The sequence below is a fragment of the Chrysemys picta genome, chromosome 10 (genome assembly GCF_011386835.1).
Source record: "Chrysemys picta bellii isolate R12L10 chromosome 10, ASM1138683v2, whole genome shotgun sequence".
NCBI lineage: Eukaryota > Metazoa > Chordata > Testudines > Emydidae > Chrysemys > Chrysemys picta.
The window spans coordinates 38,131,391-38,155,031 of record NC_088800.1 but is presented as its reverse complement, the minus strand read 5'-3'; the positions used below and the strand labels follow the sequence as shown (position 1 = coordinate 38,155,031).

The 23,641-nt window shown below is 48.1% G+C and overlaps 1 protein-coding gene across 1 annotated transcript in view; it reads right to left on the bottom strand.

Moving 5' to 3' along the window:
- Nucleotides 1–22,836, bottom strand: part of CSPG4 (chondroitin sulfate proteoglycan 4) — a 79,090-nt gene extending 56,254 nt beyond the window's left edge. Inside the window, exon 1 of the mRNA XM_005290581.4 lies at nucleotides 22,644–22,836. Within this exon, the coding sequence (XP_005290638.1) occupies nucleotides 22,644–22,731 (88 nt within the window). The 5' untranslated portion in view covers nucleotides 22,732–22,836. The remainder of the gene's footprint in view (nucleotides 1–22,643) is intronic.
- Nucleotides 22,837–23,641: the final 805 nt, after the last annotated feature.

Below are 23,641 nucleotides of genomic sequence, written 5' to 3'. Positions count from 1 at the left end.
AACTGGTGTGTCAAGGACATTTGCAGTGTAACATGCAGGCTGGCTCAGGCCAGTTAGAAATGCATCTTTCTAATACAATTTTTGTCTGCCTGGCTGCCTGTCAAAACACATTTGGGACCAGATCCTCAGCAGGTGTAAATCAGCCATGACATCAGTGGGACTACCCTGCTTTACACCCATTGAGATCTGGCCCATTGTTCCTACTGAAACAACCCAGATCTGTCACACAAAACTCCTGAACTGTATGTGTCAGAGGTGCCTCTGGCTTTGCAGTTCAGTCAGCCGGGGCCATTCTGTGCTAGCCCTCTGGGCGCAGAGGCCCTCTGTATCTGGAGTACCCTTTGGAGAGGCCCCTCATGGAGTACTCTTTGGAGAGGCCCCATGCTTGCAATGTCATACAGCGTGAGTATTTTTTGTACAAGTTGCAGTAGAAGCACTAATGGTGGCTGTCCGGCTCTCTGTCTATATCAGTGGTTCTCAACCAAGGGTCCGGGGCCCCTGGGGGGCCACGAGCAGGTTTCAGGGGCTCTGCCAAGCAGGACCAGTGTTAGACTCACTGGGGCCCAGGGCAGAAAGCTGACACCCCCGCTCCCCATCCCCCCATGCAGGGCTGAAGTCCAGGGCCCTGATCTCTGCCATCCAAGGCTGAAGCAGAAGCCTGAGCAACTTAGCTTCGCAGAGTGCCCTGTGGCATGATGCTCCTGGCAACAGCCCTGTTTGGGTTGAAAGAACCCTGGGTAACAGCCCTGCTTGCTACCCCCTAACGATGGGCCTGGCTTTTACATGCAGAAAACACTTGCGGCACAGGTGGCCATGGGGTTTTTATAGCATGTTGCGGGGGGGAAGAGGCGGCTCAGAAAGAAAAAGGTTGAGAATCCCTGGTCTATATTGCATTCATCACAGCAGCACTGAGCAAGTGGAGTTCTGTTTGCCCCTTCATTCATTTGCCTTCGGTTTGAGGGAAGTGGTTTTTATCACAGATGCCCTGACCTGGGAAGCAGAGCTCCCTAAAGCATGCCCTTACCTGAGCAAGTACAGCACCCATGCTCTCTGCAACACTCTGTATCCTGAAGTGTACACATGAGACTCTGTGCTAAATAACTCCAAGAAGCCCCTGAGTTATGGTGTACAATCTGCTAAACTAGGAAACCCACAAACCAGCAGAGAAACGAAAGGGTAAACTGCTGCTGTTGGTATTCAGCACTTTTTCACCTGGACTCTTGTTTTGCACTTTGCCTCTGTTTTTCTCTGTCCCACTAACTGTGCTTAACAAAAATCAGTGAGGATGTTTTGTGGGCAGCAAGGCCCAGATTCTCCAAGGTATTTAGGCACCGAACTCCCATGGCTTTAAGTGGAAGTTCGGTGCCTAAATGCCTTTGGGAATCTGGACCCACTAATTTGCAAATCAGGGAGCCGTGCAACCCATCTGCATGCACAAGTGTAGACCCTTCATTGCCTATATAGGTGCACACCCGCTTTTGCAGGCAAAATCCAGCGTGCACACAAGGAACAGAGGATATCTGAAGGTGGGATGGAAAGTTGGCCTGTAATGCCTGGATTTACTGTGCATGCGCCATGTGGCGTATTGGTTGACAACTCTGATTAACAGGATGGATCGTAAGGAACTGTTGTGGTTACCGTGTCAATTCTCCACTAGCTACCCTTCACCAGACAAAATAAATTATATTAACACACCCAGCTGGATTCCGGGCAGATGAAAGGGCTGAATTGCATGAAGGGAGGCAGCATTGAGTTCCACTATGTCATTAACTCCCCCTAGTGCGCCTCATGTTACAGAGCGAGCACAGATTGTTCAGCACGTGTGACACGCCCCAGGCTGAGCGGAGACCCTCCCCTCCCCCGCAATACACAGGCCTGAGTAGTGGGATTCCAACTCAGGATGCTAATGCTGCTGTAGCCTTGTTTCCCCTGTGCTGCTGCTACTGTCAGTCATCACACAGCTCCCTAGCACTCAGAGCGCTTTCCATCCATTGATCTCAAAGCGCTTTACAAAGGGGGTCCCTATCACTTTACCCTTTTTACTTGAGTTCGGGGCTCCAGCTTGAGACGCGTGTAACACCGACAGACCCCGGTCATTGGCGGGCGGGATGGATCCTGGGACCTCTGGAACTAAATACACGAGTCTCTACTGCATGAGCTAAAAGCCATATGGCTCTTAGCTAAAGCTGTAGAGGAGACTCATTAATCGCTCTCTCTAAGTGGTCTTGGTGCCACTGGAGGGGACAGAATGCCACACCCAGGAGGTGTGTGGGTTACACTCGCTCAGTGGAGTTTATCTGATTTCAGAGGGCAGGTGCTCAGCCCTTTCTGAAAATCAGGTCCATTTAAGGCATCTTTCGTTAGATCATCCAAACCCGGAGGCCCCCCAAATCACTTTTGCAAATCTTATAGCATATATTTATTAAGCTGGTGCCCTCCCCCATTCCCCCTCTTTACTCCATTTGCTCTCTCTTTCCCTTCTCTCTGCTCCCTTTTCATCAGCGGTTCTCCCTAGCAGGAATGCGATCACTCCAATTTGAGAACCCACACGCTTGAAGATGGTTGAAAATGAGGCAAATCAAGTTTGCTTGTTACTAAATCTAATTGTAATGTGGCTCTGTGGCTGGACCAGCTGGCTTGGCCTCAGTATGAGAAAGGGACTTGTAGTGGCAAAAAGGATCGAGCCGCTTTGTATTTGTTGCATAGTTGAACCCAGCTGGCTCTAATGTGTCTGTGGTTCTTCTTTGGCTCCCTGTCTCCCTCATAATTCCCAAGTAGAGTAAAGGAGACTCTGGATAGCTGCATTTTGTACAGCAGAACCCAGAAGACTTGGCTGGCTTGACCATGTGTGATGGTCCCTTGCTTATGCAGCGTGGTTTTATAATGATTCTAGAGGTTCTAATGCTGATGGCATTTCCTGCACTGTCTGGCTCTGCCAGATGCAAAACCGTTAGGGGAAAGTTAAGGAGGAAAGGCAAATGATCACTGCAAAACAGGCCACAGCTGGAGTGAGAACATATGATTGAGTCTACCTTAAAAATGTCACATTGTTTTTTAAAAAAAGAGGGAGCCAAACAGCAGGTGTAACCTGGCTTGACCCCCATCTGGGGGATTGAGGCTCAATGCGTTTGTCAGAAGGGACACAGTCTCTTCTGCTTGTTTATTTCTTTGCATGTGTGTTTGCCTGCATTTGTAAAGAGTGTGCTTGTGCAGCTGCCCATTGTGACTGGCTGCGTTGGCATCATTCAGCATATGTCCATTTCGGTTGCCATTGCAATGAAGTTAAACGAAAACAGCTTGTCCTTCTGGGGAAGGAGCCCTGGAAAAGAATCTGGCACCAGAAGTCAAATTCTTTGCAATGAAATGTGAAAAGTTGCCCTTTGTGTATGCGAGTGGGTGTGAAGAGTCTCTGTGGGTGTAGGTGTGTGACAACGAATCTCTGTGTGGTGATGTGTGTGTCTCTGAAGTATTGGTGTGTGCATGTGAATCGTGTATGCACAGGTTACAGTGTATGTGACTGTGATGTTTGTGTTAGTGAGCACTTGGCAATGTGCATGTATGTATGCTTTCTGCATGATTTCATGTGTGTGGACAATGCATGTGGTGATGTGTGTCCCTGTCCAGACATGTTATAATATATGTGACTGTGCTGTTTGCATTTGACAGTAACCTAGCTCTGCATTTGACAACCCTGGGCAATATCCATGTTTGCATGTGGCTGTGTAAGGTATTCTACATGAATGACACATGATTTCGTGGGGACAGGGTAGCAATGCATGTGGTGATATGCATGCATGTGAAAATGGGGAGGCATGTCTGTGTGAGATGGGTATCCGTGCCCGTGTGTCACACTCGATGTGTGAGTCATGACTGTGTCTGATTGGACATGCTGATGTGTACTAGCATGTATTTTGCATGGCAAGTGCTTGTTTCTCCACCAGGAATTGGACTGTACGGCTCTTGGCTTTGGCACGTACCACTGACATTCCCGCCAAAGCCCGCATTGGAACCACACTGAAATAGCAGTGAAGAGCGAGGAAGAGATGAAGGGCTTCTAGTTAGATGTCACTACCAGACTCCAGGGGCCTGAGGGACACATCCTAAGTTGGAAGCAGCAGCTGGAGCTGCTGAGCTGAGAGCGAGAGGAGAGGAAAAGAGGGAGGTTTTGGGGAGCGGGGAGGTTAAAAGGGTCTTTGTGATGTCTGCTGCAGTGTGACTCAGCCTCACTCATTTGCTCCAGGCTGCCAAGAGAAGTTGGCCTGGAAAAATTGTTTTAGCCTTAGAGGACGTGATTCGCAGTGTGTTCCAAGTCGGTCTTTCTCTCTTTTGCTGGAAGGATTTCTGGACGCTACTCTGCATTCACTGTCCCTCATACCCACAGCTTTCCCTGGCCCCTCCCAACCTCCAGAAGGGGCTCAGCGTGGGGACCTGGTAGGGGAGCAGCAAGGGGTAGTGCCCACTTTGTAAAATGAGGGAGGGTGTTTGATTACATTACACAGGGTAAATTCTGCACTGCCTTACCCTCCTGCAACTCTGCTGCAATCTGTAGAGTTGCATGGGGTAGAACTTGTCCCACTAAGCACATTTGACTACACACATGTGCTCTGCAGGGGTGCCTTTTTGTTGCCACGTTTCAGAGTGTGTGCCATGTGATGTATTGGTTTATGCTGATAGGCACTTGGTGTTAGTGTGTGCATGCATATAAGTGCACACAAGGTCGCCAGCTCTTGGGATTTGATCTCAAGTCTTGCGATATTTGATATTTTTCTTAAAACCCCAGCTCCTGGAGTCCTGTGATTACATGAGAATCTCTGCTTTCATTTAAAAAAGAGGATGCTTCTACCCCTTGTGCTTGCAGAGAAAAGGTTGAAAACCTGACTCAGATGCACCCTAAGGTATGTCTATACTGCAATAAAAAACCCGTGGCACTCAGTCTCAGAGCCCTGGTCAATTGACTCAGGCTGGTGGGATAAAAATAGCAGTGTGGACATTCAAGCTCGCCCGGGCTGGAGCCTGGACTCTAAGACCCGCCTCCTTCACAGGGTCTCAGTCCCTGGGCTCCAGCCCAAGCCTGAACATCCACATGGCAATTTTTAACCCCACAGCCCAAACCGCACAAGTCCAAGTCAGCTGACTCGGGCCAGCTATGGCCATGCCACAGGTCTTTTATGGCACTATAGACATCCCCTTAGTGCTCAAAAACCCTAAGGAAAAGAATCACAAATCTACTCTGTTTTAAAAATCTCATGATTTTTAATCCAATCTCATGAAATGCCTGGGGTTGGAAATATTGTGTGTGTGTATCTGTGCATTGATTTCTGCCTGTCTGTCTTGGTTAGGTGTGTCCATGTATAGCTCTGCACTATGTATGTGAGTGCTTGAATGCGTCTAAGTGCATGCAGATTTGCTGAGAGGAGTTTGAATGTGACTGATGTCACAGCCTTGGAAGATTCTCGTCCAGATTTCTGACCAGGCCTTTGGAGGAAAGACCCCCCAACTCTCAACTTGTCCACATCAGGTTTTATGCTAAGCCCACTGCATGCTGGGATAGGACTTTGACAGCTTAAGGTCTGGTCTGATTCCCATGAAGGTTTTTGGGAAGATTCCCATTGTTTTTCATAGGACTTGGATTGGACATTGAGTTAGTGGTGTGTAAACATGCCATAAAGCTGCCGCTTCAATGCAGAGTCACACCACTTTCGGTGGAGAAGCTCTCAGTGACTTGGGGAACTATATGAGTGCCTTTATGTTGGGGGTGGGTTTGATTACAGGGATGTGACAGATTTGGGGCAGGAGTGCGTGCATGTGCATGTAGAGGTATTAACCATATGTACAGAAGGGCTTGAATTGACGGCTGTGTGTATATTTGTGCAGGGGTTGAATGTTTTAGTAGGGATGTATGAACGTATACATGAATTGGTTTCTCTATGCAGCTTGCCAGCGGGAGGGAATATGCTATGATTGTGTCTTGTGGTATAAATCCTAGGCCCTCTATTGTTCTAGGGGTGGGAGGAATTATTTATTTACTAAAAGCAGCTGCAGTGAAGTTTTGGCTGTTTGCTCTGAGACCATAGTGGTGCCTGCTTGATCTATGTGGTGTGATGTAGGTTGCCTGTCTCTGATCAGAGGTGTATGCTCTGATCAGCATGTGCCAAGTGGTTTGTGCAGTGGGTCTCGGGTACGCAGCAGTGCCCTTGCATGCACAACCATGTGCTGCCTGGATGTGAAACACACCAGAGGGCACAGGAGAGTTCTAAGTGACCGCTGTGTCTGGAGTGGCACAGTCTCCAGGGTCCCTGGCTTCTGCTGATCCTTTGTGTGTGGATTTGAATGTGAGGAAAGGTCTTATAGGAAAATATAATTATCTGGGAAAAAGAGCTCCCTGTTCTTCACTAATAAAAACAGCTCTGTATCGCCAAGAGGCAAGCGCACTGGGAGGAAATGCAATCACCATGAATCCTACCTCCCCACCCCATACCCCTGCTGGGAATCAGGAGCAGAAGCGTCTCCTGAATTAATATGGGAAGGTGGGAAGGGCCAAAGAGATATGCTGGGGTTTAGGTAAGAAAAAGAACCATTAATAGGTAGAGAACTGATGGGTGAGGTAATCTCTTTTACTGGCCCAGCTTCTGTTGGTGAACGAGACAAGCTTTGGAGCTACCCAGAGCTCTTCTTTCATCACAGAAGTTGCTCCAGTAAAAGCTATTACCTCACCCACTTTCTCTCTAGCATCCTGGGACCAACACGGCTACAACAACACTGCAAATAAGAAGTGGGGAGGGGAAAGACACTGTTCTCTTGGATCCCTCCGTGCTAAGGGTGTGAAATCCTAGTTTAGGCAAATTCCTGTATGAGCTCTGTCTCTATCCCTCTGCCAACCCACCGATCTAACTCTTACCCCACACTGAAATGTGGCTAGGCTTCACCCATCCCCAGCCTCAGCTCTATGCGTGTTGGTTTCCCTTGTTGAGGAAGCTGACAGGAGAGAGGTGATCCCCACAGGACCAAATCTCCAAGATTCCTGGTGTTAAGTTGGGAATGAGGTTTGCTACAGGTAACCAGATCAAAGTTTGAGAAGAAGGAGCCAACTCTTTAAGAAGCCCCCAGAATTCACCAGGAAAGATTCAGGATGCGTTAGAAATAGATTATTTTTATTAACTGTACAGTAGCATGTAGAGACCCGCCTAAGATCAGGGCAGCCCTGTGCTAGGCCCTGTACATACACATAGCAAGAGCCCTGCCTCAAGAGCTAACAAACAAAATGGACATGACAGACCAAGTGTGGGAGGGGAAAGAGAGGAAGTGACTGACCCAAGGCCACTGTAACAAGGTTCCCATTAAGGGCCAGGGCCTACCCAGCTCTGTTTGATTATCAGACCCAGCTGGGAATGGTTCAGGTGTTTTCTATAAAGGGCTGAGAGACTCAGTTGGAGGGAGATGGGGTCCTGCAGCAGGGGATGGGCTGGAAGGGAGAAGAAAAGTATGGGGACTGTATGTATCCATCCTTTCAGCACTGAGAGAGAGGGAAAAGGAAAAGCCTCAGGGAGTTGTAGTCCAAGGGGCAGAGGAAATGCTTTGTTTTGCTCAAGTTTTATGTTTAAAGGGTAAAACTGTGAGCTGAGCGAAGGGCATGAAGGACTTTGGGTGTGGTGTTAGTCCTTCCTGGGCTGGGTAGACAGGCCAGCAACTCTGTGGTCACGCTGTAGCTCTCTGGCTGAGCCAGGAATAGAGTCCCAGGCTCTGAATTCCCTGTCCAGTGCCCTGGCCACTAGACAACACTGCCTCTCTGCTTTGAACTTTGTTTTTCCTGCTGCCCACACTCGGGTAGCTGATAGCTGTTGCAGCCACCCATGTGAGCTCTGTTTAGCACAGCTCTCCTACAGGTGGTGGGCAGAGGTAGCTTGGGAGCGTGGGGCTAAACCAGCAGCTTTACTGAGCACATCTAGCTGCAAGGAGACCTGCATAGAACGGACAAACACTCTCAGTGTATTCTCTCCCAGCATCCGTAGGCTGCAATGAAAATCCTGCGATGGCTTGTTCAAGACCTGTCTCAATCTCAGTTGCTAATCGTTGCCTGCCTAGGGTAGGAGCAAGGGCTTCTGTCTGGGATGTTACAACAGGGAACATAGGAACCGCAGAGCAAAGTACAGGAGATGGAGAAAGCAGTAAAGGGGATTTCTAAATTTTAGTGGCTAGATCCTCAGCTGGTATAATTCAGCAGGCCCAAGATTTCTAAACCTAATGTGCAACTATCTTCACAACACTGACATGCGGGGAGCATTGATCAGCTTTAACAAGGGCAGGAAAAGAGATGTTTAAAAAACAGGCAGGCGTGTGAGGTGCCTTTTTGAAGCTCCTAGAGGAGCTCCCTGCTGTGCTTAATTTCAGAATCTAACGCTATCATTAAAGGGAGAGGGAAGGCGCCTTTCATCTCCGCGGCACGTTGTATCCTCACCGCATGCCACAAACATTTTCATCAGAATCTCTGACAACTACAATACAGTGAGCACATGGAACCAGCGAGGGACTGGGCATCACCTTGAGGGAGAGGTGGAAGTCGCGTCTCTTTACGCTGTTGCAGTGACCCCCTGTACTGCAACAGCGTACAGAAAAATAACCCTCCACTATTAACTGGAGCAAATGTTTGCAGTTTGGGACGTGGAAGAAAGAAAGAAAGATGGATGATTGGGATGTTCTTTGATGAGAGAGAGAGAAAAAATAATGCTTTATTTTCACAAAGAAAGGAATATCCAGAACTTCTTTCTTTCTTTTTTTGCCGTGGGTTTTGTAGCAGGAGCAGGATTTGTTCTCCCTCCAACTTTTCTTTCTCTGAGAAACAAGTCTAGAGTTTGTGTTCATAGAGACAAGAAATGTCTGCCCGCCCCTATTTATAGTGCGGGATTAATGTGTGTATATATAGACAGGCCTGCATGTGTGGGGGTGTGCACATCCCCTCTCAGAGCTGCCTAGTGGGGCAAAAAGCTTTTCTCAGCCACCTCCACCTTGGCCAGAAGTTTCCTCTCTCAGCCTCCCCCGCCCCAGTTCCCAGAGGAAATGACAGTGTGAACCCAGAGATTCTGTGGGACAGGATATATAAAACCTCAAACTCTCCTGAAGCCAAGCCAGGAGGATCACTCTATCTCTGAGGGGCAGGCGAGGAGGGGAAACGGAAAATTCCTCCAGAGTCCCCGAGGGCTGAGCACGGATCCATCCACTTGGTTCTCACGTGCATCAAGAGCTTTTCTTTTCTTTTCTTTTTTAAGGGTGGTAGGGAGGAATTTCAGTTTTTAGGGTTAGTTAACAATCACATACTGACCAGAGTCACTTACTGTACAGCACTTAGTTCCTGTCCCCGCCCTTTCCCACAATGAGCTGCAAGTTCACCTCCTCAGGAGCAGTTAAAAGGCTCCAGCAAATGAATTTGATTGTACTAGTATTTTTTTTTTTTGACAGGGAAGTGAGATGCAAGGAGGAAGATCATGGGAACTTTTGGTATCAGTTCCTTTAGACTGGTCTGATTCTATCCCAGGGGTAAGCAGGGATCTTATGTAAAGCAGTGGTGTTGTGCCTGAGTGGGGTTTTGGCCTGGTGTCACTAGCTGGTATTTCACTTTCTTTTCAGGGAAGACAGAAGTTGATCAAGCAAAGATGAGCCATATGGGCGGAAAATTGGAAATCGTATGCTACCTATTTGTATTCCAATAGTGCCTAGAGGCCCCAGCCAAGATCAGGCCCCCCTTACACAAGGGGCTATACACCCGTAGCCAGAGACAGCCTCTGCCCCACAGTGCTTAGAATCTGAACAGACAGGGCAGACAAACTCTGATTATCCTTATTTTCCAGATGAGTCACTGAGGCACAGAGAGGCTAAGGGTCTGATTCGCTGTGTCCCTGCCCCATGTGTGGCCATTGACACGTGTGCAGTGTGACAGCAATGGGGGAGCAGAAGGCTGCTGAATCAGAAAGGTGGCATTTGACATGAACTTTGCCCTGGGGCTAACGACTGCTGGCTTATCCATGTGGGACAGTGTGACCAGCTCTGTCGATATAGTGATCCAGGTTTAGCAATACAGGTGCTCCCAAGGTAACTTAAAATCCTTGTCTGCACACACAAGTTGTACTGGTTTAACTATACAAGTATCGATAAAATGGTTCAACCGTCCGGGGATGGAAGCCGGTATATTGATATGAAGGTGCTTTATACCATTATGGTTTCATAGACTTTAAAGCCATCATCTAGTTACCTCATCTAGTCTGATCTCTTGCATCATGCAGGTCATTAATTTTCACACAGATACCCCTATATTAAACCGGAAGTTAGACTAAAGCATTTCAGCTCTCAGGAGACCAAACTATGTGCCACCGGCAGAGAACAGGAGAGACTGAAGGGCCATCAATGCCTGAGACCCTGGCAGTGGCAGGGGATTGATTACGTGAGATATGTATAATTGAGAACGGAATAGCTATTCCCATCTAGGAAGGGGGAATAAGCTATCGCAGGATATGAGACCTTATACCAGTATATCTGCATCCGCTTTAGTAGTCGTACTGGTATAACTGTACTAGTTTAAAAAAAAAATCACCTCCCAAACCAAAATAGTTATAAGGGTACCAAAACTGTGTAGAGCAGGTCTTATTCTGGTATAACAGGGCTTGTTCTTGGGGACAGCATAACATCCTTCCCAAGCGATATATGCAAAACTGAAAAAGGCCCTATTGTAACTGGAATCAGAGAGTCCATGTGGGCAGGTCCTACCTGTATAACTATAGTGCCAGAATTCACACCATTGGTTACCAAAACAGCTTTCCTGTGTGGATAAAGCACATAGCAGTGGAGATTAGACTGGAAGGCCCAGATCCCCACAAGTATTTAGGGACCTAACTCCCACTGGTTATGTTACTTGCCCAGAGTCACCTATGGAGTCAGTAAATCTCAGAGCCAGTCCAGTGTCTTAACTAAGACCATCCTTCTTCTTAAAGACAGGACAAATCAGAAGTCCCAGATAGCCTGGACAGCCCCACTACCTCAAGCATCTGGGAGACTGTGATTCAGCCAGCCCAGAATTAGCAATTAAAAACACATTTCTTCCATAACTAATCACAGACTTAAGAGCAGCTGAGAGGTGTTTCTGTGTGTGCTGATGAGCCACTGCCCCTCCCTTCCCTGAACAGGACTTTATTCCTCCCCATGCCCTCCGCCCCAATCCACAAATAATAAACATTTGAGCAAAAGGGAAAAAAAAAGAAAGATCTCCACTCAAATTTATAACTGACTCATTACCCATAAAAGCTCCCTTTTTAACTGGGTGAGTCATGGCATCGTGCTGTGGCTTTTGAGCTACATTACACACAAGTTTAAATGTTACTTTCTTCCTTGTTCAGCTGAAGGGATGTGGTGGGACCCCTCCCCAGGCTAGTCAGGTGTCCGCCCGGAGGCTGTGCAACCCCCTGCTTTTCCTGCCAAGTGATATTTTTGTCAAACCTCAAGAGGCTTTCTGTCTGTCTGCCACTGTCTGTCGAGCAGCCAAGGGCTGCCGCTCAGGACAGTGCAATACTCAGTGGTATTGCATGGAGCCCAGCAGGATTGCAACACAAGACATATGCAGATCAAGAGAGACAGGGATGGAAAATCTGAATTTTTTAAACTCTGTTGGGTCTTGGGTGGGGCCAGAATTTATGTCCCTCCATCAACTGGAGAAAGGGTGTGGGGGAGGAGGGAGTTTATTTCTGACTGATGCAGGTGAAAAGTGCTGTTCTTCTAAGGAAATATAGTGAGTGGGGAAATCCACTTTCTATCTGAGACTAGTGCAGAAAGATGCATGCTTGGGATAGGAGCAGGGAGACTGGTTAAACCCACTTCTCCCAGAGGCATCTTAGCATCGGCTTCTGTCAGCCTCTGCAGCCAAACTTTCCATCAATCACCTGCTGTAACTCTAGCATCCAACCCCTGCATCCTTGTCTCTATCTCAGCTGCATCGTCTGTCCAGTCTCAGCATTCACCCTGTTTTCCCACTTTTCTTGCTTAGCACCTGCCCCAGGGCTGTTTCATGTGGATGGGTATCTTTCACTGGCTCTTCACTTCCCAGAATCCAAACGTGCCGATTATGTGCAATTTGAACTTGTGATACGTGACCTGATTCAGATAAAAACAGACCTGACCCAAATCTTCCCCCTCTAAACCAACCCTGCACCCTCCACTTCTGTTAGGTTTGGAAAAGCTGGGACCAGAAGCAGAATTGCAGGAACACAGTGAGACAGTCTGTTTGCATGGAACCTCCAGACCAGTTTGTCAGATTTAAGCATCATCCTAACCCAGGATTAAATTTTGCAAATAACCCCTATCTTTACAATGGAACAAACCAAGATTCCTGAACTCTGAAGTGTTTGAAATCTGGGTTCAAATTTGGATCTGAATTTTGTAGCTTCATACCATCTTTAATAGACGCACCCCAGACAAGTACGCTAAAACACACGGAGGTGTGCTCACCACATACATCTTCACACAGAAATACTCACCCAACTCTCACAGACACACAAACACTCCAAAAAAGTATCTGCACCTGTAAATATTGTGCTTGCATTTTTTTTGTGCCCACAATTCACTGCAGGTGCACATGTTGGCAGTTACATGGTTAACTGCTGAAAATCTTGGGCATCAAAATAAACTAGTTAATTTCACTCTGATTTCAAATCAGTTTCTAGTCCATTTAATTTCCCAGTTAGTATGCATTAGCAAAAAGGCTGCAAGCCTTATTTGAAAACACTGCAGGAAAATTCTTCTGGAGATGGGATGGGAACTGTTTCAACCTTTTCAGTTAAAAAAAATCCTAGAAACATTTCTGTTGGGCTTAGTTTTTCTATTACATTTTATGAATAAAACCTAAGTATAAAGCCAAATTCAACCCGACAAACAACATGATCAAACATTAAAATATCACTAGGTTATTTTGATGAACATTCAATTACCACAACTGACCTGCAACTGCAGCTAAGCTCTTCCACAGAGACCAGGGCAGCTTTAAATACCTGCTATACTTGTGAAATTGTGTGTGTGTGTGTGTGTGTGTGTGTGTGTGCGCGCGCAATTGATCTGCCACCTAACCTCAGTGTCGGCCTCAAGATCTGTGGAACTGTCTCCATTTAAGCTGCATCCTAGGTGGTTGGCTTGCAGACCAACTACAGAGTCCTGAATTTATTTTAGGCATGATGCGTCATGCACATTGCACTGCTGCAGCATGGCTTTGCAGTGTTGCAATATGCCATTGCATCAATCTATCATGCTGTTGCTTCCTGGTGTGAAGATTCAACATAATCACATTATTTCAGAGTCATTTTGTGAAGGTGCAGCTGTCCCAGAAAGGACTAATTTGGGATTGAGGAATCCCTTACTACAATAACTTTGCTGGGGGCCCCCCCAAGCCCCGGAAGCCAATTTGGTGATATAGATAGGAATAGGATATCACTGAAATCAGGGTAATTTATGTGGACTCCTGCTAAGAGCGGCGTGCAGCAGAGAGACTACAAAAATATTTCTCTTGATTGGCATCTCTTGATTCTGAGGTTAATTATGTATATGAAACTGGCACCTGCATGACATATTGGGCCAAACCCAGAATCCAGGTCAGCTAGGTATGAAAATACAAACCAATGATTTTCCTATGAGTGTCCTAAGGGAAAAATGTAGGTTAATGAAGCCTGCAGCTGCACTAAGACTAGACTCAGTTTAGGGAATCTAGATTCTAAGGAGAAGAGTCCTAACTGGATTTCTGTGGCCACCTGGAATGGACTCTGGGAACAGCCTTGGGAGCAGAAAACGTGGACTGAATTTCTCTCTCCCTGTTGTGAATGGTCTCTGTTTTCAGCCAGTCAATACATCAGAATTAATTTAGACTCTAGGCTAAGGTTGTCTGTGCCTATGAAATTGTATCACTATCCACTTAGTGACTGTAATCCACAGCTAGCCCTGTGCTGCCCCTGCTTAGGAATGTGCTTATTGTGAATTTGCCTAAAGCTTGCCACTGCTAAATATAAGAGTGAGAGGAACATATTCCTACATGATTCCCACGATACTGACTTGCATTCTGCTCCTTTTCTCTCTTACACAGTTTTTTTCTGCTCTTTCCCATCAGCTGGAAACTCTTCCAGCTGCTTAGAACTTTGACCTCAACATATGTGGTGCATTTGGAAAAAAAAAAGTATAAATCATTTAGATTTCTCAATGTAGCACAAAAGAATCTCCAAACCGTAACACTTTATTGCTACCCATCGTCCAATGGAGGGACAGACCCAACTTCCCTTTGACTTCTGAGTGAGGAACGTCTAGGCAATCTTCGTAGGTCTCAAGCCCTGTTAAAAGAGGAGGTCAGGCTAGCCGCATTGGCCTGCATGCTTAGCTGACCTGCTAGAGAAGTAGTCAAACACAGTAGTAACTTCTCCATGACAAAGGCCAGGTGGCATGGCTGTCCCACCAGGTATAGGAAGGGCACTGATGTAAGCAAGAGGAAACTGGCTGGGTAATTGTCTACCTGTGAGGAGACTGGCCACTCCTGCAGAACCGATTGGCTTGGAAGGGACTTCCAGGGAGTCATTTAGGCCCAGATCCAGCAAAACACTTAAGCATGTGCTTAAGTTTAAACAAGTCCTACTGAAGCTAATTGGGGTACTCATGTTCTCAGAGTTAGGTGCATGATGGTTGAATTGGAGGCTGCATCCATGTAATTTTTCAGAACCTCCTCTGAGAGACGGGTGTCAAGTCCAGCCTCTTGAGTATGTCCACTGGAGGGAGGTCTCTCCATAACTTTCCATGGCTGTTTTGTTCCATTGCTTACTAGAGATATGCCAAAATCAGAGTCAGGCATCCAAACCCCCTGAACTTTGGGGAACTTATCATCCTCCAGGTAGAGAGGTGCACTGATTCTTACAACGTTCTCCTTCAGATTTAATCTCTTGTTTCCTTACTGGAGCTGACATGGGCTAGATCCTCATCCGGAATAAATCAGGATGGCTCCATTAACATCAGTGGAGTTTTACTGATTGACACCAGCTGAGGGCCTGGCCCTGAGTAGCATTTAGAGAATGCTTTAAAAATAATTGATTTATTTTGTTACTGATAATTTATTTGTCTGTGGTTTCATTTGTGCTGAAGAACTAAACATCAAGTCTAGGGGCATGTTTTCACTAGCAACGTTAAAGCTACCTTGGAACTTCCTGGCACTACAAGAGAAACAAAGAAACTTTTTGCTTAAGGACTGGGTGCCGCCCCATGATTAAATAAAGTCATCTCCTTTGGAGACAGCCTGGTTCAAAGTCTGCTCTCAGTTACACCCAGTCAATCCTGCTGAACTCAGTACAGGTGTCTGGGTATCGCTGAGGGTGGAATAGTGCACAATAACTTTAAAATCATGGGCCAAAATTCCAGACCTGCATGTGCAAAATGGGTGTGCACATTTACACGCTCCCAGCTGGGATGTACAACCACCCCAGTGCATGCCTGTATGCGTATTGCCTTTTGCTCACACAATCAAATATGGCGCTTCTCCACTGGGCATGTGGCCTTCTGAAAAGTCAGGTCCTAAATCTCCATAAATTGAAAAAAAATGTACGACCTGGCTTGCGGGGCGGGGGGTACAGTAGAGGCATTTTAACTGGATACTTCTGTTGTTCATTACCGCCCCACCCCTGCTGCCCTACCAACACTCCCTCCTGGAAGCATACTGTGAATAGTCATTAGAGCAATCCTACGGAAGTCCATTTCATTACAAGGTTTTACCCCCCTGTTTGTGCTTATTAAAAATGCTCAGCTAGAAGATAATGGGAGAAAGGGGAATTTAGCATATGTGTGGCCTTGACAGAAGCTGGCAGAGAGCAGAGGCACTCCTTCCACTGAAAAATCAGTTTACTAAAGCTTCACAGTTCTACGTTAAGAGCAAAGTTTTACAAGTTGGGTTTTTTTTGTACGTGCAATGCCTATTTCCATTTGGAAATGGGCGGAAAGCCCAGGGTCCTGAGCAGAGGCGCCCTCCTTGCTAGTCTAAACATGGGCCATTCCTCTACCGTCTAAATATGGGGCCTTCTTAACCCACCTGACGCTGGCCCAAAGCATGCATGCTAGGGGCATAAAACTATACATGTGCAGAGATGGGAGGACTGGTTTACGGGGGGGGGAGGGGATCAACCAACCAGTATTTGATTCTGAGGCTTGGGGCCAGATGTTTGCCTCTGATGCCCCCTTGTGATGGCAGCCCTGCTGTAAGATTGGTTTATCCAGCCATCTGAGGATTCCCCAGCATGCTGGAAACCCCAGCGGTGTAGAGCTGGCATAGCTGGCTCTATACCACCCCTCATTGCAGCCCCCAGTATAGGTAGTCTGGAAGGGACATGGCTGGGGAAATGGGTGTGGCTAGAATTGCCCTTGTGCTCTGACGTGTCCCAAGTCCTGGAATGGTCCCTTCAGCTATTGGCAATTGGCTGTCAGTTAGAGCAACCTTGAGGCTGACCTGATTTGGTTGGGAGCTGAACTAGCCCCAGCACCAGAGAGCCGGAAAAGTGGCATAAAGCCTCCTTTGTTCCCTGCCCTTAGGACCTGCATCAGATGGAGCTTAGCTGGTTCCAAGGGCTGGGCCCTGGGACTGGAATGGCATCTGCGCAGTTCCATTGATGATCATATGCCCAGTTGGAGATCTGGCACTTTGTGTGTTGAAGAATTCAGTCTACTCTTCTCTTTCGTTACCACCATGCTACAGCCTCCCATTGACTTCTGGAAAATGCCCAAGAATAGCCAAGTAAGTAATAAACTGCATTCTCCCAACCCCAGCACCCTCAAGTCTTCCAATCTCAGGCAGCTGCTCCTTAAACCCATTCTCTCCTACTAAAGGGACAAGCTGGTGTGAGTGCATAAGGAAGGCTCGTAGGAAGGTTGAAGCTGGCACCACTTGGCAGAAGAAGCAAGAAACCACTGACTAACCATCCCTGGTATGTGCATGACTGGGTGGAGCAATCTGGTGATACTGTAAACTTTGGAAACAATAAGAGTGTCGCACTATGAAACATCTCTAGTGAGTGCCAGAAGGAGCACTGAAGCCATCTTGGACAAAGAAATAAGCAGTGGCTTTGCCTGATTAGCTCTTTGTCCAGTGGATAAAAGCCAGAATTAGATGGAAGGTGATCACTTTACCCAATAACAAAGCAGAAGAGAAAGAATTTTTCCACTTATGTTGCCAGCCACTACAATATTTTGGCGCATGAAGAAGACAGTGTGCAGTAGACAGTTATGGATCCTTACACCTCCTGGAAGCACATTGGCCTGTGGAAAGAACCATCTTGGATACTCTGGATGCCAAGGAAGTTCACAATGAACAGGACACCGATCCACAATGGGTCAAGGTCATGGTTGCCTTTGAATCTGAATTAGGAAGGTTCATGCGAAGAAAACGACTGGGAAGCAGAAGGCTAGAGCTGGTGGCAATTTTTCATTCCAGAAGGTTTTTAGACAAAAAAAGGTCTGTTTTCTAAACAAAAGTTTCTGAGGAAAATTTTCATTTTTTTTTAAATTTCCCAGTTTTTCAACCAAACATTAAAACTTTGGGGGGGGGGGGGGGGTTTGAAAACTGAGTACAAAAATTTTTTGTCACAAAAAGAAAAATTCCAGTAAATTTTTGCAGGGAAAAAAGAAAAAAGTTCATTTCTTGCAATTTATTTTCCTGCAGGAAAATACTTACCTTTTTCTAACCAGCCCTAGAGAAGACAAAGTGGTTGAAGTTTTGTGGACCAGCTGATGAGGGAGTACAAGTCAAACTTTGAAGCTGGGATGGAGATATGAAACCCTGTCAAATGAGGAAGAGGAGGAATTGCCTGGGTTCAGTGGTAGAGGGGGCTACTGAAGGAGTGGATCAGCTTTAAAGAAAGGCTGAAGGAGGAATGACTGGACCAGCTCGGCAGTCATTGGAAAACCAGTAAGAAGAAGAGCTGGTTGAATAAAACACCTGAGCCATGGATGGCTTTAAGAATGAAAGTGCCAAGTTTGGTTTGCCCTGACCCATGAGCTCATGCAGTTCATTACTCTGAGTGTTCAAACAGCCACTGATCAGCCAGAAAAAGGCCTGTAAATCCCAGAGTGTGAGCATTCACACTGGAAACTCATGATTCACTGCCGCCCTTGGAGCGCATCCTGGTCCTGGGGAGAGCCGTTGCACAGGCAGAGCTTGACTAAGGAGTGAGGCTGTCTGCACTAGGACAAAGTGTTCCCTCAAAGTGGAAATATTGGCTCTTGCAGCCTGTTGCTACCCCTCTCCTCCCTTTCCGGAGGTAAATATGCTGAGAGGAAGGGTGAGGGGAGAGCTAACGGATTTTGGCGGGAGAGGCAGATGAGAGGAAGCACTCTGCACCTCCTCCCCCTCACTCTCTAAGCCAGTGGTTTTCAAACTTTTTTTCTGGTGACCCAGTTGAAGAAAATTGTTGATGCCCGCAACCCAACGGAGCTGGGGATGAGGGTTTGGGGTGTGGAGGTAAGGGCTGGGGGATGGGGCCAGGAATGAGGGGTTCAGGGTGTGGGAGGGGGCTCTGGGCTGGGGCAGAGGATTGGGGCGCAGGAGGGGGTCAGGGCTTGGGCTGGGGTTGCAGGCTCTGGGGTGGGGCTGGGGATGAGGGGTTTGGAGTGCATGAGGAGGCTCCAGATTTTGGGGGGCTCAGGGATGGGGCAGGGAGTCGGGGTGTGGGAGGGGGTGAGGGTTCTGAGGTGAGGGGTTTGGGGTGCAGGAAGGGGCTCTGGGTTTGTGGGGGGCTCAGGACTGGGGAAGGGGATTGGGGCATAGGGCTGGGGCGCAGGCTTACCTTGGGCGGCTCCCGGTCAGTGGTGCAGAGGGTGCTAAGGCAGGCTTCCTGCCTGTCCTGGCACCATGGACCACGCTGCACCCTGGAAGCGCCCAGCAGCAGGTCTGACTCCTAGGCGTAAGCACACAAGCAGCACTGTGCGGCTCTCACCTGCAGGCACCGCCCCCCATCTCCCATTGGCCGGTTCCCAGCCAATGGGAGTGTGGAGCTGGTGCTTGGGGCAGGGGCAGCGCGCAAAGCCCGTGGCCCCCCCGCCTAGGAGCTGTACCTGCTGCTATCTGCTTCCGGGGCGCAGCGCAGTGTCAGAACAGGTAGGGACTAGTCTGCCTTAGCCAGGCAGCACCGCCAATGTGACTTTTAACGGCATGGTCAGCAGTGCTGACCAGAGCCACTGCGACCCAGTGTGTTACATTCCGTGACCCAGTCCTGGGTCATGACCCGCAGTTTGAAAACCACTGCTCTAAGCAGCTCCAGTCGCTGCTCTCTGTCCCCTGGGAGGGGAGAGAAGGGAAGGCAAAGTCTGCAATGGGCTCCAGAGTACACATTGCCTGCTAGGCTTTGAACCTGACCCCCCTAGCCCTGGCTGTGGAAGCTATGCCTATGCATGCTGGAAGACAGACGGAGTCACTTCTCAGACCAAGAGCACTGGTTCAGTGGACTGGCTGCCATCGGCACCTGTTCCTGAGACACCTCAGCTGAGCAGCTCAGCTGATCCCAATTAGCGCTGTGGCTGCTTTTGTGGAGTGCCCTGGGAGATGTTCCTGCAGATGCTCCTGCAGTCATTGCCTAGTTTGTCAGTGAGTTCGGAGACCCAGGACAGCTTGGGGGCTGGATTGGCTTTGTCCAGGTCTCGTGCACCCAGGCTTCAGCAGAGGATCACTGAGCTGGGCCACAGGTTTATAAGCAGCACTCAGCTTGCCGGATCCCAGCAGCTGTCTAAGGCTCTTCCTTGTCCATTACCTGCACCTTTCTCCCACACCCGTCTGCCATTTCTGGGCCCAGAGCAGAGCTCTCAGAACTGTTCTGGCAAGACTGTTCGGGTCCTGGTTGGAGCCCTCAGGGATCTGATACGAGTGGCTAGCGAGGCACTGGAGAGTTGCTAATCAGAGAAACGGTTAATTTTTTGTTTGCTTTATAAAATACTACCTCTTTTATTTCCTTTTGATTATAAGCATCATCGCCCACCCTCACTGCCTCGTGCTAAAACTTCTCATTGCTTGTCTCCTGCCTGGGTCCGTGACGGCACAGTGCACTATCGAGGGTATTGGAATTGTCCTCAGGGGCAGGCATCCATGGCCTGTATGTCCCCATGAGAGTTGGAGGCACTGCTTACTGATTGCACCCAGTCCAGTGGCTATAATAGATGATGCCACAAACCTGGCCAATGCTGCCTGGGACCCTCATGTATATCAGCTAGCACCACTTAGTGGAATATGGGTTATTCAGGACCCTCCTGGGTAAAAGTTCAGTCATCCAATTAGGGAGAGAAACAATGCCTTGTGACTAGTGTGGCCAACCTCATGGAGATGAGGTGATGAAAGCATCCCTAAGCATGTTCCCCTTTTGCATGGAGTGGGAAGCAGAAAGGCAGGGCATGGCTGTGGTGGAGTCAGAAGAGAAAGGCCTGGAGATGTTCAACAAGGGCTGTATTTCTGGAGGAGGAGCAGCTGCATGGCACTAGCAGGCCAGGCCAGAAATGGACGAGGCCAGCATGTCAATTTCACCCTTAGTCTGAATTGGGTGAGGTGCCTATTTCCTAGATTTATGACTGTCCTGGCAGAGGTGAGGGATATGGCTGAAGGAGAAAAGACAAAGAGAAGGACAGTGGAATTTCAGTCGCAAGACGCTGGAGCAGGGAGTACCCACAGCTCAAAGATCTGCCAAGTGCTGTGTGGTAAAACCTGGCCAGTTCATGAGGGAAACTAATTATAAATCAATGCTCTGCGTTCCCGCCTATCCTGTGCCCAGCAGTAACCCTCACTGGCTGAACAGAGACTGGTTCATTCCATGTGTGTGTATCTGTTCCAGGCCCTGCGGCGTCCGCTCCTAGCTGGGACAGAAATCAAGCCCTCACTCTGTACTGTTACTTGCTGTGCCTCCTACTGCACAGAACACATCTGATGTGGTGGCACCTTTCTATTTCCCTGCTCCTACTAATGCACCTCAACCTCACACATCCATTTATAAGGGGGAGAAGATATTGAATTACCCGTGACAGCCGGGCTGCTGATTTCTCTGGAGGCTGGAGTTTGCACCTGAATATTCAGCTGGAGAAAACCACACAGTGTGTATATAAATGCCTGCAGCGTAGCTATAAACCATCTACTTTCCTAGGGTTGTGTACTGGTGCCCATCACAATGGTATCTGAGCACCTATTAGGGAGAAAGATGAAGACCACAGGCCAGACAAGGTGGAGTCCAGGAGGTGAAACACATGTGCATAAGCAGCATGTCCTCCATCTGTTACTGATGATAGTAAGCCATCCACTGTACTTTGGATGAGAGAGGGTTGAAAACTTGACTCTGCACAGCATTACAGTTCTAACTCAAAGCCCACACATGGACAGAGGGCTGGGTCTGTTGCTCCCAGGCTCTGCCCTCTTTAGGGAGATATATTGGATGCACAGACGCTCCATCCCTGCGGCACAGTGCCAATACCACAAAATCACAGAGCAGGGACAGCACTCACTTTGATTTCTCCCCATTCATTCCCTCATCCTTCCGGAGTTCCACCCCTGCTAACAGCAATGGGAGAAGTAAACCGAGCCCAGCTCAGCCACCCCCAAGACAAAACTACCAATTCCAGTGGTGAAGGTCAGGTACACATGGGATTGATATCTTTCCAGACTACTGTACCCGTTTCAGGAGTCTGATTTGTCTTATGTACCCCCAAGTTTCACCTCACTTAAAAACCACTTGCTTACAAAATCAGACATAAAAATACAAAGGTGTCACAGCACACTATTAGTGAAAAATTGCTTCCTTTGTCATTTTCACCATATTATTATAAAATAAATCAATTGGATATAAATAGTGTACTTACATTTCAGTGTACAGTATATACAGCAGTATAAACAAGTCATTGTCTGCATGACATTTTAGTTTGTACTGACTTCGCTAGTGCTTTTTATGTAGTCTGTTGTAAAACTAGGCAAATCTAGATGAGTTGATGTACCCCCTGGAAGACCCCTGGTCTCTGCATACCCCCAGAAGTACATGTACCCCTGGTTGAGAACCACTGCCCTACTGAACACTTGATGGAATCGCATTCCCCGACAGAAGGGAGCTTACAGCACAACCTTCCTCATAGGGAAATCCTGTTTTAAAACTAGCAGCTTGTCTCCTTGAGCCTAGGCACATGCAGCGTGGGGCTGAGATCTCATCACTCTGCAATGGACCCTACTGAATCCCTGACCCCAGTGCTGGACTGTCTGAAACCGATGGTTAATTGCCTTGAAATCTGTACTTTCATCCCCCTGATGCTCCTGGGCTGGGATGCAGAGAGCTGGCCCTGAAACCAGTCTCCTTATTTGCTCCCTGCAGCTGCTGTCCCAGTATTTGGACTGTCCGGGCTTTGAGACGAATCCCCATCGAGTTCATTCCCTTCTTTTTCTCCCTGCAGCTGCAGTCCCAACATTGAACAGACAGGATTTGAGGGCTAATCTTTCTCCAGTACACTCTCTCTCACCTCTCCCCATTGATTTTTCTCTGCTCTGTGCCCCATGGCTCTCCCTGGCATTGACCATGTTTTCCCTGTCATCTCCCAAAAAGTCGGGCTCTAACCAGCAGCAGGTGACTTTGCTTGGGGGAGCTTACCTCCAGACTCTGGTCCTGCGTGGAGGAGCTGCATCTGCAGGGTGAGCTGGAGCAGCAGCAGTGCTGTGGGAAGATTGCTGGACCCCATGATGTAACCTAGAGTGGACCAGCCGTTAGCATTCCTCACGCAGCGAGAGAGGGGAAAGAGCAGGAGGCACAGCCACGGACAGAGCCTATCTGTTTTCAATTGAGGGCTCTGCTACTACTATATTTAATAAACTGCTGCTGAGGGAGGGACTTTTGAATTTTCCCCACCAGTCACAAATCAGACTGGGTTAAAACAGGCCCCTCTCAGATTACAAGTAGGTTCCCCTTCTTAAAGGGCTAGTGCCTCAAGGCTGCATCTCCCCCCTGCTCTGAATGGTTCCTTGTTCCTTGCACCGGAGGGGTTCCCTTTCTCTCCATGGCTGTTTTGGGCTGCCCAGGCCTGAGGCTGGTGAGGATAATGTCTCACCGCCGTATGGTTGCTGGTGTCAGCTGAGAGAGGAGTAGGGTGTTCCCGTGAGTGTTGGGTTGTTTCAGCGGCAGGGTCTTTCCAGGTTTTCTCAGAGCTGGTGGGAGCTATATTGTCTGACAGCACTGGCATTGGCAGCTACTGAGAGTCTGAATCTCCCAGGAGCAGGCCTATGTATGGAGGCTAATACTGGGAGCTGGAATATGCATCCAAAATTCAGATATGGATAAATAAGAAGAGGCCCAAGGGCAGTATCCATGTGCCAACTCCCAGCTTGGCCAGAAAAGCCATCTGAGGCCTGGTGGGTCCTAAAAGCAAAACCTTCTGTGGGGGGTTTCTCCAGCATGGCTAGAGAACTACCCAGTTCACAAAGGCTCCAATTGGTCTCGTAGGCTGATGGCTTAATTAAAAATAATGTATAAACGGAGGCATCACAGAACATTCTGTTTCTTGGCCTATGTCTGCCCAGTTCTGCAGTATCTCGGCTGACTGGCTTAGCTGCTGTTAGGAGAAGAGTTTGCCGCAATTCCCAGTAGCCATCAGG